Genomic DNA, 16,417 nt, shown 5'->3' on the forward strand with positions numbered 1-16,417 from the left:
GAAGGTGCGCCAAAGGTAAGCCCGTCTGCGCCCGTCCGCGCCTGGACCGCGCCCAGTGCCAGGACCCCTGGTCCCCACCGCCGGAAGCCGTCCCGACGGACCAACGACGCCACCGACCTCAACGCACTCAACACCGGCCGAACACCGGGCTGCTACCGAGCCACACCGAGACGCACCCACGGACCCTTCAGTTGCCACTCCTGCAAGTTCACCTGCAACCGGACCCACGCCACACCAGCACCCACCAAGCCGAACACCAGCAGCACCCACCTGAAGTGCATCCTGCTCAACACCCGCTCCGTCCACAGACACGCCGTTGAGCTATGGAACCTGCTCGACACCACAGACCCAGACGTCGCCTTCATCACGGAAACCTGGATGAACGCCTCCTCAGCGCCCGACATCGCCATCGCCATCCCAGAAGGCTACAAGATCATCCGGAGAGACCGCGTCAACCAGACAGGAGGAGGCATCGCCATCATCCACAGGAACACCATCCGCATCACGACCAACACCGACGACACCCTCGCACCCGCCGAGCACCTGCACTTCCAGATCCACGCCAACCCCAAGACCTCCCTCAGAGGCACCCTCATCTACAGACCCCCGGGACCACGCACACAATTCAGCGAGGACATCGCCGACTTCATCAGCCCACACGCCCTCCCCTCCGCCGACTACATCCTCCTCGGGGACCTCAACTTCCACCTAGAGAACAACAACGGCCGCAACACCACCACCCTGCTGGACAACCTCGCCAACCTCGGACTCAAGCAACTGGTGACCAACCCCACCCACTACGCCGGACACACACTCGACCCGATCTTCTCTTCCAGCAAGGACATCGCCTTCAGCCACGCCACGGGACTCCACTGGACGGACCACAGCTGCGTCCACTTCAGCTTCAGAAGGACCACGCTCCACCATCACCAGCAACAGGCTCCCCGCAGAAGCTGGAACAAGATCACTACAGACCAGCTCGCTACTTCCCTGAGCAAGAACCCTCCCACCAGCACAACCAACCCCAGCCAAGCAGCCACCAACCTCACGAAATGGATCAGCGACTGCGCAGACGACCTCGCCCACCTGAAGACCCCGCCGAGCAGACCCGGCAGCAAGAAAGCCCCATGGTTTAACGACGAACTCAAGAGCTCCAAGAAGAACTGCAGAGCACTTGAGAAAACCTGGCGCAGAGACCCAACACCGGACAACATGACTGCCCTCAAGCTCGCCACCCGAAAACACCACCAGCTGATCCACGCCACCAAGAAAACCGCATTCAAGGAACGACTGGACAACAAGGCACACAACAGCAAGGAACTCTTCAACATCGTGAAAGAGCTCTCCAACCCCAACGCCGGAAACAACGACATCACCCCTTCGCAAGACCTCTGCAACTCCCTCGCCTCCTACTTCCACAACAAGATCGCGGACATACACAACAGCTTCAGCACTCAACCGATGCACGCCACGACCGAACCACCGCCCCCCACCACCACCCTCCGCGCCTGGACCCCGATCAGCACCGAAGACACCATCCGCACGATGAACTCCATCCACTCCGGATCCCCGACAGACCCCTGCCCTCACCACGTCTTCAACAAGGCCGACGCTGTCATCGCACCCCACCTGCGGGACATCATCAACACCTCCTTCGACATCGCCACCTTCCCGGAGAGCTGGAAGCACGCCGAACTCAGCGCTCTACTCAAGAAACCATCAGCAGACCCAACCGACCTCAAGAACTACCGCCCCATCTCGCTGCTCCCGTTTCCGGCAAAAGTCATCGAGAAGACCGTCAACAAGCAACTGGCCGCCTTCCTCGAGACGAACGGCTCCCTCGACCTCTCGCAGTCTGGCTTCCGGGCCAACCACAGCACCGAGACTGCCCTGATCGCAGCTACCGATGACATCCGAGCCCTGCTTGACAACGGAGAAACAGCGGCCCTCATCCTCCTGGACCTCTCCGCGGCCTTCGACACTGTCTGCCACCGTACCCTAGTACAGCGCCTCAGCAACGTCAGAATCCAGGAGAAGGCACTGGAGTGGATCACCTCCTTCCTCGCCGGAAGGACACAGAGAGTCCGCCTCCCCCCGTTCAGATCGGAGGCCACCGAAGTCATCTGAGGCGTTCCTCAAGGCTCCTCGCTCAGCCCAACACTCTTCAACGTATACATGAGCCCCCTCGCAGCCATCGCACGCCAGCACAACCTGAACATCATCTCCTACGCCGACGACACCCAGCTGATCCTCTCCCTCACTAACGACCCCGCCACCGCCAGAGCCAACCTGCACGAAGGGATGACAGACGTAGCCACATGGATGTCGAACAGCCGCCTGAAACTGAACTCGGACAAGACGGAAGTCCTCATCCTGGGATCCTCACCCTCCGCCTGGGACGACTCCTGGTGGCCCCCCGCCCTGGGCAGCGCACCCAAACCAACAGACCACGCACGCAACCTGGGCTTCATCCTGGACTCCTCCCTCTCCATGACCAGACAAGTCAACGCCGTCTCCTCGTCGTGCTTCAACATCCTGCGCATGCTACGTAAGATCTTCCGATGGATCCCCACCGAGACCAGGAAGACGGTCACCCAGGCCCTCGTCACCAGCCGTCTGGACTATGGCAACTCCCTCTACACCGGAACCACCGCCAAACTCCAGAAGAGACTCCAGCGGATCCAGAACACCTGAGCACGACTCATCCTGGACATCCCCCGCTGCAGCCACATCTCCGGACACCTGAGAGACCTGCACTGGCTCCCGGTCAACAAGAGAATCACCTTCCGGCTCCTCACCCACGCACACGAAGCCCTACACAACCAAGGACCAGGATACCTCAACAGCCGCCTCAACTTCTACGCTCCCAAACGCCAGCTTCGATCGATCAGCCACGCCCTCGCCGCCGTCCCCCGCATCCGAAGAGCCACCACAGGAGGAAGGTCCTTCTCCTACCTGGCCGCCAAGACTTGGAACTCCCTTCCTACCCACCTCCGCCTGACCCAGGACCACCTCGCCTTCAGGAAGCAGCTCAAGACCTGGCTGTTCGAGCAGTAGCGGACCCCCTCCCCCCAGCGCCTTGAGACCCTCCGGGTGAGTAGTGCGCTATATAAATGCATTGATTGATTGATTGATTGATTGATTGCTGCCTATTTTTGAGAATGGGCTTGTTTTTGATTTTATCAGTTAATGTGAGTTTTCTAGTTATTTTACAAACAGCCCTGAAGAAGCAGCAGTTCCCTTTAAGCCCCAAAACATGTGTTGGTTGTACAAACATCAAAGAAACCAATTATTGCACTTGATTTGAATGTAAAGCAACTCTATTGAAATTTGAAATTATTTAACTGTACTACATCAATAACATTTAAATAAGCAACACTGAATTTTGGAAGTAATGTTACGCATGTAAAGATACAAACTTGCAAAATGAGAATGATGAACTAATGCACTTAATATTGTATTGATATGTTCAAGAAATACATTTAATTTTTCTTTAATTTGAAAAGTGCTATTATGTGTTTTTTTTGGACCCTTCACCAATTTGTAATATTTATTGTTACAGTGGTTCTTGAAACATTGGCATAGAGTGTTGCAGCATAGTACAGTGCGGTGGCATAAAGTGCAGTGGTTGGAGGGGCAGAGTAGAGTGGCAGAGTGCAATGGCGTAGAGATGAGCACAGAGTGGAGTGACAGAGTGCAGTGTTGCAGATTGCAGTGGCGCAGAGAAGGGGGATGCAGAATGCAGTGGCCTAGAGAGGAGTGTTTCAGAGTGCTGTGGCGTAGAGTGGTGCAGAGTGCAGTGGCACAGAGTAGGGTGATGCAGATGTGTAGAATGGAGTGTTGTAGAGTGCAGTGGCGCAGAGTGGAGGGTTGCAGAGCGGAGTTTCGTAGAGTGCACTGGCATAGAGTTCAGTGTTACAGAGTAGAGTGTCGTAGAGTGCAGTGGTGCAAAGTGGCATAATGTGCACTGGTGTAGAGAGCAGTGGTGTAGAGAGCAGTGTCGTAGAAAAGAGGTCAGTGGTGTACAGTGACGCAGAGTGCAGTTGCGTAGAGTGTCGTAGAGTGCAGAGGTGTAAAATGGCATAACGTGCACTGGTGTAGAGTGCAGTGGTGCAGAAAAGAGTGCAGTGGTGTACAGTGACGTAGAGTGCAGTTGTGTAGAGTGCAGTTGTGTAGAGTGCAGTTGTGTAGAGTGCAGTTGTGTAGAGTGCAGTTGTGTAGAGTGCAGTTGTGTAGAGTGCAGTTGTGTAGAGTGCAGTTGTGTAGAGTGTAGTTATGTAGAGTGTAGTTGTGCAGAGTGCATTTGAGTAGAGTGCATTTGAGTAGAGCAGAGTGGCATAGAGTGGAGTGAGGTAGAATACAGTGGTGTAGAGTAGATTGTTTCATAGTAGAGTGGAGTGGTGCAGGGTAGAGTGCAGTGGAGTAGAGTGGAATGGCAGAGTAAATTGGTATAGAATGCAGTGGCATAGAGTGCAATGGTGCAGAGTAGAATAGAGTGGTGTACAGTTGATTGGCATAGAGTGCAGTGGTGTAGAGTGCAGTGACGCAGCGTGCAGTTGCATACAGTGGTGTTGTGCAGAGTAGAGTGGGGCAGCCTAGACTGCAGTGGTGTAGAGTGCAGTGGTGAACAGCAGAGTGGGGAACAGTACACTGGCATAAAGTAGAGTGGTTAAGAGTCGAGAGGTGCAGAATGAAGTGGCATAGAGGGCAGTGGGATGGAGAGGCGTAACATTAAGTGGTGCATAGTAGAATGGCAAAGAGTGGAGTATGCATGGTGTGGTAGTACACAGCCATTGCAGACAACACATTTTTAATTACATTTGCACAGACATACAGTTATAAAATACGATAATGTGTGGCAATGGCATCACCTAATGTATTGATGTATATTGATAATTTTAAGGTATTTGAGTACAACACACTACAGAATGTGTTTTTAAAAAGTGCTTTATTTGTGCTTTCCTAATTCTGATATACTCTGAAATACTTGCACAGTTCATTTAAATGTTGTTGTGTGCTAGAATAAAACCCTTTCCTACCCCTAGTATTCAGTAAGATTGTTACATAAATCTTCTCACTTTGAAGCCAGAGAAAGAAAAGCAAACACCAAGCTCCCTCAGAAGACAGAGCCTGAAATGTTGACCTCTGTCTTTGAATGCACAGTAAATGTGACAAGATAACAACATTTTCAAGCCTGTTAACAGAAAAGAACATCTGTAGATTTGAGCTACAAACCAGAAAGCCTACAGTAACAGGTGGAATGCATTCTTGGGGAACCTTTCCGAATGTCCCAAAGATGTCTTTAGCAACCCTGACAGCTGCGCTGTCTGGTAGGTTTTGACCTAAAAAGGAAAGCACAGAGTACAGTGAACCACCATCACTCTCTTTTACCAATAATTTGAGTTATTTGCGATTCATTTTAAAAGTTAACTGAAAGGTAAAAGGTTTTCCAGCTATTTTGAGGTGGTTGTTCACGTTGGGATAAGGACTACAAGAATAAGTGAGTTACTTAGCAACATTGGTTCTTTCAAAAATATGTATTTTTCAAAGTGACTGAAATGTTCCCACTCCCCTTTTAATTTATCTCGCATGTACCTCCCTGCCATTACTTTGATAGAACTCTTGCACTGTTCGCATTTACGAAGTTACAAAATCATTTAGCACGAATAATCAGAAAAATGACCTTCAAGATAAGTAGAATTTAGTGTCAGGTTGAAAAAAATCATTACGTTATTTATAAATCAATTACAACAATGTTATGGTATTGTGTATAATTTACGTTTAATATTACACCTGTTTGTATAATTTGGTTCAATTCAATATGCAATGTACAGTTAGAGAACAAAATGAATGAATAAAATGAATTTAACATTAATCTTACAAATGTTTAATATGCTACAAAGATAGGTTAACATTAGGGTTAAAATAAAGGTCATAGTTATCTTATTTAAATTTAGGGTTAGGTCGGAATTAATATATGCAATATAAATTATTCCCATTTGATTTAAATTACTTTAATATAGGCCAACTTTGACCAGGGATTTTCTGTTGTTTAAACATGAGCATGGGTTTGAACCATATTGTGATTTTATTTTAAAACCGTTGGATAGGAAGCTATACCATCAGGTTAGGGTAAGTTCCCTACCGATTAGAGCTTTTACCAGCCGATGGCTTAAGCCAATGTCAGAATTGTGCCCGTTGTGTCCAGCACAGACCGAATCAATCGCTCATATCCTATTCGTTTGCCCGGTCTACACGTCACCTAGGATGAAATGGCTAAAACCCATCTGTACCATTCTGGGCACGAAATCTACTAAGGAGGTCCTTAGGATCCTGTAGACACGTACCCAGGAATCTATCATTGTTGCCATGACAACATTTTTGAGTTTGGCATGGGCGATTCGGGCTAACAAATTAAGGGATCACTGACCAGTTTTATTTCTCTTTGTACTAATTTTATGGGATGGTTGGTAGTTTTAATTTGCTATCCTGTCGAGTCTTGAGGTAGGGTTTAGTGATTTCACCAAAGACCGGGGTAGCCGGTTGTCTAATTGACTGCCATACGTGTCTAGTTTTATAACTTCCTTTTTGCCATCAAACCAATGCTGGGCAGACATATCTCAAATTACATTTTTTAAATAATTGTTTTTACAGTATACCAGGGTATGTGGATCTGTTGTATTATTATTTCATCTCAAACATCCTATTGTGGTCGTTTTATAATATTGTCATTTTTGCCTTGACTTGATCTTTTTCAATTTTGTATCTTTAATCTGTTTAACTTTTAATTGACTGTAATGTCTTTTATGGTTTTTACAATCGAAATAAAGACTAATGAACTGAACTACTTTAATATATTTAATTATAGGACTTGTGTTGGCATTGGTATCCCAATAAGGTTTACATTTTAATTAAACGGGGTTACTGCTAGAATCAGCAATAATTTAATAGAATGAAACACATTTCTATTGGTTTCATTTATTTTGCATTGTGGAAATAATTAGCATTAGAATGAGGTAATGCATTTAAATAAAGAAAAATATGAGGTAATTCAATTCATTTCATGATTATTATAATGTTCTTTATTAATATAGTTTATTATAATAAAACTACATAAAAAAAGAAAATAATGGAAATGTCTAGCATTATGGTTAGGTTTAGGGTTAGATAGATTGACTATATGAAGGCAGCACGCACTATAAAATTGTTATGGATAAGGTGGGAGAATCAAAGGAACACAGCAGTCAAGCTGGGAGAAGGAAAGCCATGGGGAAGTAAAGATAGAAAAAGCCAACCATTTTCCACAAATGAACACAAGATGTCCCATGCACTTTACAGTACAGACCTCTATGAAGGATTGTATGCTACTGATCAGAAGTTATTAGTAAACAATTAATAGCCCTAGAAAAGATGTAGATTGTTTTATTTATTGAAATTGTGCATTTTAAGCAAATGTCAATGCAAACAATTCCATGTTGGCAGACTACAACATGCTATCCAAATACATTTCAGTATGTTGTAATTATGAACTGAGTTTTTATTAATGTGTTCTGCTATCTTTTGTGATTTTTTTTATGTATAAGACATAAAATCAAACAAGAGAGCTTCACATTATAACCGGTTAAAGACTGGTAAGTAGTTTCTGATCTCATAAGATTCCATACCCATTATTTAACAAACACTGGGCAAGCTATTGAACAAGACACAAGGGCATGCATAGCTAGTAATCTTGGATTGAGTGTTCTTTTAAAGAAATACCCATTCCAAGATGGTCACCAATGTACGTAGATTCGATATAATGAATGTGTGTGTCTTGATGTATGTGCACTATGGCGTTATAACGCAGGCAGGGAGTTTTAATTTCTCTTTCTAACTTGCAGGACAGCCATGTTAAAATGGTAAATTAAAAGGTAGGAAAAACAAACATTTCCAAAAGCAACAGGTCTGTTGTTGGCAGTTGACCATTTGGCTTTGCCAGTGTTTATTTAATGTTTTAATTGTTTTGTATGCAGACAAGCACCTAGGTAGCAGTGCTGGGGGAGTTGCAGGACCATCACCGAACTAAAACAATTACAGTCTTTTATACGTGAAAGCACATGTTCCACTAGTGACTATGGCACTGTGTAAATGTGCACATTGTTCAAGAGCAGAATGCCGTTACTCACAGTCAAGAAAGTGAGCTGAACCTCTGTCCCAGGTAGTGTGAGGTGTTGGAAGCAAGCTAAATGTAAATGCCAATTTAGCAGACCAATGGATAGTAAGAGTAGACTAAAAGCTGTGATATCGAAGTATAATATACATGTGCTTTCATTAAAAACAAAAGGTCTTAGCCAATATGTGACCTAAAACACGCGACTGGCGAGGAACACTTTGCAGCTTCCAGCCTCTTGTTAAAATAAAATACATAAATGAGTGGACCGGGGGAGAGGATGGGGAAACAAAAGGAGTATGGGGGATAATGCAAAAAATTAATCACGAGGCCTGGGAGCACTTTGCAGCAGCCAGGTTCTTGTAAAAAGGAAAATATGAAGAGTGAATAAATCATGGGGAGTAGGATGAGGAGCCGGGTGAGGAACAGCATGGGTAGTGGTTTTGGGAATATCAGAGGGCAAGGGAAGGGGGAATGAAAGGAGCGCACTGGGAAAGAAGAAAAAGCCGGATCTGAGACCAAAGAAATGCTTTAACTCCAATAGAGTGCTGAATATAAAATAAAAAAAGAGTACCCAAAACAATGCAGTGGAAGGACACAACAGATCTAATTAAAAGAGTGAGAATGAAATGCTCCTGGGCGGGACAAAAACATGAACAGAGAGAAAACTAAATCAAGGGCAGACAACTGCATTAGTTAACAAAGCCATCCAATCTTGAACAAGGGGTCTAATCTAAGCCCCAGCCTTGGACAATTAGGGCAAGTACAGGGAAATAGGCATCTTGCAGGTCCACTGCAGTAAGAAATTCAGAGGTAGGAAATCAAACATAGGACAAAGGCCTTTTCCCTTCTTCTACCCTAAGAAATAGTTTCTGATGCCAGGACTCTTACCTAAAAACAACCTGAGCTTCCGGCAGCAAAATGGATAAGTGCTACTCTGAAAGCTGCTCTGGTGTAGATGGAAAATCTGGCAGATCGGAAAAGAAAGGCAGACAGTAGCTCCTTTGAGCTATCTGCAGGACCCACCTTTCAGATGATATGGCCTGCCAAATGTGGAAACAATGACTGATTCTGTCTCTCACACCATCGTCAAGGTTTGGCTAAGGGCAAACTAAAGCTGCTTGGAGGATGCTGCCTGAGGGGTAGCATGTCTCCAAGGGGGAAGTATGATGCCCTGAGGGCCTGGAGGACGTCTGCTGGATCCCCGACACAGATTCCAAAATGACTGAGGTGCTTGTTCCTGGGGTGGTGGGCCTTGGCATTGTGGCGATGCCACCAAAGGGGGCACAATTGTTTGGGATATTGTCTGGTGGATGAGCACACCCCTCACACAACTTGGACTGAACCCAAACACCAGAGATATACCTGGAAGCAATTTCCGCTTATGACAGTGCCTACAAGGTTTAAACTCTGTAGTCTTATGAAGGGGTATGGAAATTCTCCTTTGCACACTGGAGAAGATTGGGGGTTGGGGGAGGGGGACTCATCAACTGGTGAGAAAAAGTTGGGAGCTTGATCCAAATCCACATATAAAGGCGCAAAAAGAACAGATCAGGAGACAATGCTCTTGAGTAGCACTTATATGATAATCCAGATGTCACTTCTGGAGCAGAATCGATGCAGAGCCGCATGACACCACCTACCGGCGTTACAGGGGCTACTCTGAAAAGTCTTTGGGATCCAGTCTGGCGCCTGGGGATATTCAAAAGGTGCGGAAATGTGGTCAGAAGTATCCATCAGAAAGGAGGTTATGGTTGCTTTTCTTTGTAATGTCCATCTCCTCATTTAATTTATGCCAGATAGTTAATTCATACCATGCACAACTCTTTAGTTTCACAGTTATGGAAGTGTCTTAGGAACAGTAAAGAGGAGCAAACTGAACAATCTTGGATTGCATGGGGGTCACTGGTGGTAAGGCATATGTTTCGCCATCATCATGCTATCATGCTCTCATTCATAGGCATAATTATCATAGCTGAAGGAGTTTCAAAGTTATCATTGCAACCAAAGTATTATGTATTGTAAAATCTCATAAAAATGTACAGCAAACAAAGTGAGCATCTCTGCATAGCAGGAAAGTAGTACTGTTAAACAATTACCTTATTCAAAGCGTTGGCTCCAGTAAGAATAATGTGAGAATTCTCCACCTGTATCACACGCTGACCAAGTCTTACCAGGTATGCTCCAATTCCAATAGCCCTACATGTCACCTGAAAAACACAATGCAAACCCAATTTAGTCCATGATATTTTACTTTCTGAAAAAATTGTATTAGTTCACTTTAATTCACTTTATTTCACAGTGTAGTAGGCATTGCAAGGTTGAACTGAAGAGAAGGCTTACAAAAAGTATAACCTTGTTGTACAAAATGAAAGTCTAGTCCAAGAAGATTGAACAGTCTCCTCATTAACAAGGCAGATGGTAGGAATATAACAGCACAATATTACCACCACACCTGAACATTTTTTACCAAGATACCAATGTTATTACTTGCCTTAGAGCCCTCCAAAACCAATAAGTTTAAGCAAGGTTAAATATCGAAAATCATTTTCACATTGATTCGCAAACTGACTGTGGGCTTGCAAAGGTTTTTAAACGCAACTTTCTCCTTCACAGTATTTCAGAAAAATAAAAAATGTCTCCTTTAAAACCCTGTATGCAACCCAAAATAGTGGGAAACTCAGAGCAGACAAAATACCATAACAATCCAGGACACCCTTATTCAGAAAATGAAACTATATTTAATATTTTGGTAGAAAATTCAATAATCTCAATTTTTTAAGCTGCATTCAACACTATAGATCATGGAATCTTGGTTGAATGTTTATCGAGGGTGACCAGTGAGTCAGACCTTTCTATCAGCTGGTTTCACAAGGGTTAAACACAGAGACTCCGTAGCACCTGAACTATTTCAAGGCTGCCCCCTTTCCCTTAACATGTATAATATACATGTACATCAACTGCTGGAGGAAATGGCGAATGAAGGGCATCCACGTTTATACTGAATATACACAACTGTATGTCTCTTTATTAGACAATTATGAGCAGGATGAAAAAGCAAGAGCACTAGTAGGTGGGGCAATTATTGACTTGACTAGGGTGAAGCCTTGTTGTTCAGTGCAACAGGCAAGTTAATAAACCAGTTAATGAAAACTCTCAACTAGACTGCCAGGGCAGTTTACAGTCTCCTAACTTTGCCCATGTGACTCCCATGATTTTATCCTTACACTGGCTTCCTATCAGATCTAAAATATAATATTGCACTCTGACTTAACAAGCACAGATCATTGGTTCATCCATTCCAAACACATGTGATCTTTTAGGAACAAATCTGACCACTGGATGCCGCTTTAATCATCAGCTTTTGTTAGGCAAACCATAGCAGCTTCTTATTTTAAATTGTGGTACCAACTACCCTTTGATAATAGAATAATTGATGACCTGACCTTGCTCAAAACAGAACTTAAAACTCATGTGAACCAAACCATCTAATGAGATAAATCTCGAAATGTGGTATTAATCCTAGGGTATTGGCGCTTACAGGTGGAATTTACACATATATATTCGGTAAAGATACTTATTTGGGACGGTGCTGAAAGGTATAGTGAACCACCAAACTCTATAAAGCTTGAGCCGAAACTCAAAATACATATTATTACACTCCCCAGCACACGTCAAATTTTCATAAAGGTTTCCCTATTATGGTTGAAAACAGTTCAAATAATCATGCTCAACAGGTAAATAACTGGGGGTTTGTCCCGCGACTTCCTCAAGGCTAATGCTTCACATCCGTAATTTTTGAAATGTGGTGATAATTCCAACCCACATTGGGTTTTCAGTCCTTGCGATGTGCCAACTCTATACCAATCAAGTATCTCCGTCTTATGTTTTAAGTGCAGGTATCTCTCATGTGTATCTCCTTGTGCCCAGCGCGCTGCTCCACTTTGCTCCTGAGTTCAGAATGCAACTGCACGATGTGAAGCATTAGGCTTGAGGAAGTCGCGGGACAAACCCCCAGTTGCGACAAAACACGTGTTGGCTGTTCGGCTGTTCTGACTACTATAAAGACAAGAATGATGGAATAAAACAACGAATATTCATTTGGAATCTTCAAAAAATTATTTACCTGTTGAGCATGATTATTTGAACTGTTTTCAACCATAATAGGGAAACCTTTTTGGAAATGTGACGTGTGCTGGGGAGTGTAATAACATTTAATGAGATACCTCAGGTTTCATAGTGCCAAAACACAACAGAAAAGATCTCTTCCTGGAATCACACTGATCAACTATAATTCCAAATGTATGCTAACAATACACCAATCCACACCCAACCAGGAAACAATTAAGAGCAGAGTACTTGGATCTCAAAGTTCCTAAAGCACATCTACTTCCGGATGAGACTATTCAGTTGAAGCTGCCTTCAGTTTGCATAATCGATTACGCTTGGTGAAGCCTCTATGCCAGTAAGAACAGTATAAAACTCAGAGACTATGGGTCGACTAACAATTTTCCTTCAAACAGTTCCCCTCAGTAGCCACAGGAACAGGGTTCCCACATACAGATTATTTCAATTCAGTCTACATTGGAGCCCTTAAAAAAGGACATTTTAAAACTACGGAAGATATAGAACGAAGCAACTAGACTGTGGCTACTGCTGAAGTACAGAAATATACCTAAAAGCTCTGAAAGCACTCGAGTGATACTCAAGGATTGTTTTCATAGTTCTGTACACTATTAAAAAATCACTATGTGGAGGGATTGGGGGGGGGGGCAGATTGGTAGAACCAGAGACTATCTCCTCCGAAATCTGACCCCAGTAAATTCTTGTCCGAACATTAGGTACAGCAACACAGGATGCATCAGTCAACTCAAATACAGGAGGATCTGGAGCTCTTCAGCCACATGTTTATCCAATAAAGCAGCCACCAGTTTGTGAGCTTGTTGCTCCTTTATGCTCCTTTACTCCATGAACGATTATTCACCAAAATGTCAGGAGTAGCAGAAGTGACCTCACACACTCTTTTTGACCTCATAGACTTCATATGAGGTTTGACCTTAAATCCCACGAAATAATGTCACAAGACCTTTATACTGATGAGACTAAAGAAATCATAACTATTTACATCACTGAAGATTAGTGCATACCTCAAAGAGAAAAAAGTATAGCTAGATCACAGGGAGATGCACAAAAAAGGGATTAAAAAACTGTAGTTGCCAGAGCTACTAGTACTAATTCATAAGGACTATAAACTGCATAAAAACCGTGTTGTTGGCCTGATTTACTTCTTGGTATTAGTAATAGGTTTTGACATCACTTGTAAGGAACTATCACACCTGTTGAGAAACATATTTTTTCACATTCACAAAAATGGACTGTGTAAACAACTCATAAAATTGCATATTTAAGATTAGTTTAAATTTATTTCGTATTATCAAGAGTGAGAACTCAATTGCTTAATGTATTTATTTTTAACAAGTAAAATCTTCCAGTAGGATTGCAGAAAGTAAACAGTGTTCATAAGAACACTATCTTCTGTGCTTGGCACTGCTTTTGCCACCTGAGGCCAGGGGTCACAAAAGCAGTATTAGTGGTCTTAAGGGGCAAGCCATGGGTCTCAGCGGACGTCCTGGCTCTATTCTCTAACAATGGCCCAGGTTTTCTGAATCATGAGACAGATCGATGTCACCAAGTTGCAAAATAGGGCGTTTCGGCAGGATGTAAATGAATGTAATAAATAAATAACTTTCTCCTCCCTTCAGTAAGAGGTTTTTGTAATTGATTGTTCAATACTTCGTGTATTGTCTTTCAATTTCTGTATGGTATGTAAGGTAACCTATGAATTAGGCCATACCTTGTTTAATTCCTGTTCCATGAATCCTGCTAAATCATAAAATTTTCCAGATTCCAGGTCAATTTTTTTCGGTCTTCCGACAAGACACCGGTTTCAACTTTCATCTCCAGCGTGGCTATCTTTCAAGTTTTTAATATAGAATATATATGAGCAGTTGTTTCACACTGGTTTAGAAGAAAGGCTTTCTAATGTATCAAAGATTCCATTATATTTTTTTTTGTCAAAAGTTTTTATTGCGTTTGTCAAAATAATCATGCAGCCCACAGCCATATGTAGCATTCCCCATTACAGAAAACAATAACGCCACTGAAGTATACAGTAATTACAAAGAAAGGGAGCAGCCCTACATAATTGGTCTGCATCATCTCTGCAATATGAATAAAACCAAGTAAAAGAAGAGAACATACAAAAAAAGAGGCTCAAGATAAAACCCTCCCCAAAACAAATTCTAAGAACGAACTAACGTGTGGTACACAAGTATTGTGAAGATGACGTATGAGGGCTCACTATCGCTCTCAAACGGATCATTGAGTATGTATGAAGAAGTGAGTCTAAAACACTCCCTCCTCCTAAGGTCACCAATGGAGAGGGTCCTCAAAACGAAAGAGGTGTAGAACTCTCATTCAAGTGGGGCATGCAGAGAGGTAGGCCCTTAGAAAGGTAGGACACCAAGGGTCCCCAGATATATATATTTTTTAAATATGTATCAGAGAGGATTTGGCCCATGTGTTCAATCGTAACTGTGTGCCATAGCTGTACATCCCACTGGGAGAGTAAAGGTGCCTTTTTATGTTTCCAGCAAGTTGCCACTGCCATTTTTGCCACCCTTAGGCAAAGCCACATTACCATTCGGTCACCAGTCATCTGGCATGTAGGGGTATCCTCTCAAAGCCCTAGAAGGGTAAAGCCTGGATTGTCTGGGACCGGGTACCCCATGATAACTTTAACTTGGGCTAAAATTACGGTCCAAAAAGGACTAATAGTTGGGCAGTGCCACCAAATGTGCCTGAAATCGCCCAGCATGCCTCATCCTCGCCAGCATTGTTCGGATGAGCTCAAGACGATTTTCTCAAGCTTGGTCGGGTACAAATACCAGTCATATGTGGCACCTCTGGCTAAAATCATCAGAGCACACGTTTTCGAAATGTTACCATATGCTGATGACACTCAATTGGTTAATTCCGTCGATGAGGATCTTGACAAAATGAAAAAACGCTTTGCAGCCAGAATGGAGGTTATTGCCGAGTGGATGGTGGACAGCTTTCTCCAGCTGAATCCAGGGAAACCTGAGATGGTCTTATTTGGGAAAGTTCAAATCCTATGCACTCCAGATTGGAGGCCACCAGATCTAGGTAAAACTCCATCTCCTAGCAAACTTGGAAAAAAACGTGGAAATAAGATCGACTTTGAACCTAATATGAAAGCACAAGTTCTACCTACAACCAGCACTTGTTTCCACATGCTACGCTTACTGAAGAAGACGTTGCCATTCCTCCACCTGGAGGCCAGAAAGACCCTGGTTCAGGCTCTTGCTGTGAGGTGGCTGGACTATAGAAATGCTCTTCTGGATGCTACCAATGAGTCATTACTGTCAAAACTGCAGGTCGTACAAAACACAGCAGCACAGTTGATTTGCAACCAATAACCCGGTACAGCCTCTGCTCCTCTTTTAAAATCTTTAAATTGGCTCCCGATAAAGAAAAGAGTGGTATTCAAAGTGTGCTGTTTAACCTTTAAAGCGTTGCAGGGTAAGGATCCCATATACCTTAGCCAGAGACTGAAATAATATCTCCCCACTATGAATTTGCGTTCCAGTGGGAAGGAGCTATTGGTAACCCCTCGTATTCGACATGTTAGATGGGGTGGCAGATCCTTTTCCTACCTGGCACCCTCCTTTTGGAACAAAATTACATCTCCCAGTTTGAACCAGCCCGATTAACAATAAATTCAGGAAAGCTTTAAAATCGGCACTGTTTTAGGTACCAGACTCTGTTCTAGTATCTTGTACTAACTGGGGCGCAGAGATACCCCCAGTTGGGGGGCTTCAAGCGTGCAATCAAATCATTCATTTAAGAGCTTGTAATGGGCCTCCCACATTCCTATTGAATGAGTAAACAAGGGGGATATCTCTCCACAGTTTGACCCACGTTGTATCTGGGATGGGGCTGTCCAGGACCTGCTCCCAGAACTCCATATGTCATGGACGGGGGGCAGGGTGGGGGGTGTATGTAGTCTCTAGTAAGAGCGTATATATAAATAAGATTGTCCCTTTAGTACCAGTCTCCCTCCTAGCAAAGTTCTCAATGGGGGAAAGTTTGCTAGTCGCAGCCACCAGTACCTCTAGTTGAAGTACACAGTGTTTCAATTGATTATAGCTGAAAACCTCTGTAGGGGGTAAGTGGAAGTCTCGTCGA

The 16,417-nt window shown here is 43.9% G+C and overlaps 1 protein-coding gene across 10 annotated transcripts in view; it reads right to left on the reverse strand.

The window, feature by feature from the left end:
* ACACB (acetyl-CoA carboxylase beta) overlaps positions 1 to 16,417 on the reverse strand; it is a 2,338,068-nt gene that overhangs the window by 486,636 nt on the left and 1,835,015 nt on the right. For all 10 annotated transcript variants that reach the window (XM_078667379.1, XM_078667377.1, XM_078667383.1 and 7 more), the window contains one exon: positions 10,249 to 10,359. In XM_078667379.1, the coding sequence (XP_078523505.1) occupies positions 10,249 to 10,359 (111 nt within the window). The remainder of the gene's footprint in view (positions 1 to 10,248; positions 10,360 to 16,417) is intronic.

This window comes from Lissotriton helveticus, chromosome 11 (genome assembly GCF_964261635.1).
Source record: "Lissotriton helveticus chromosome 11, aLisHel1.1, whole genome shotgun sequence".
NCBI classification, from domain to species: domain Eukaryota; kingdom Metazoa; phylum Chordata; class Amphibia; order Caudata; family Salamandridae; genus Lissotriton; species Lissotriton helveticus.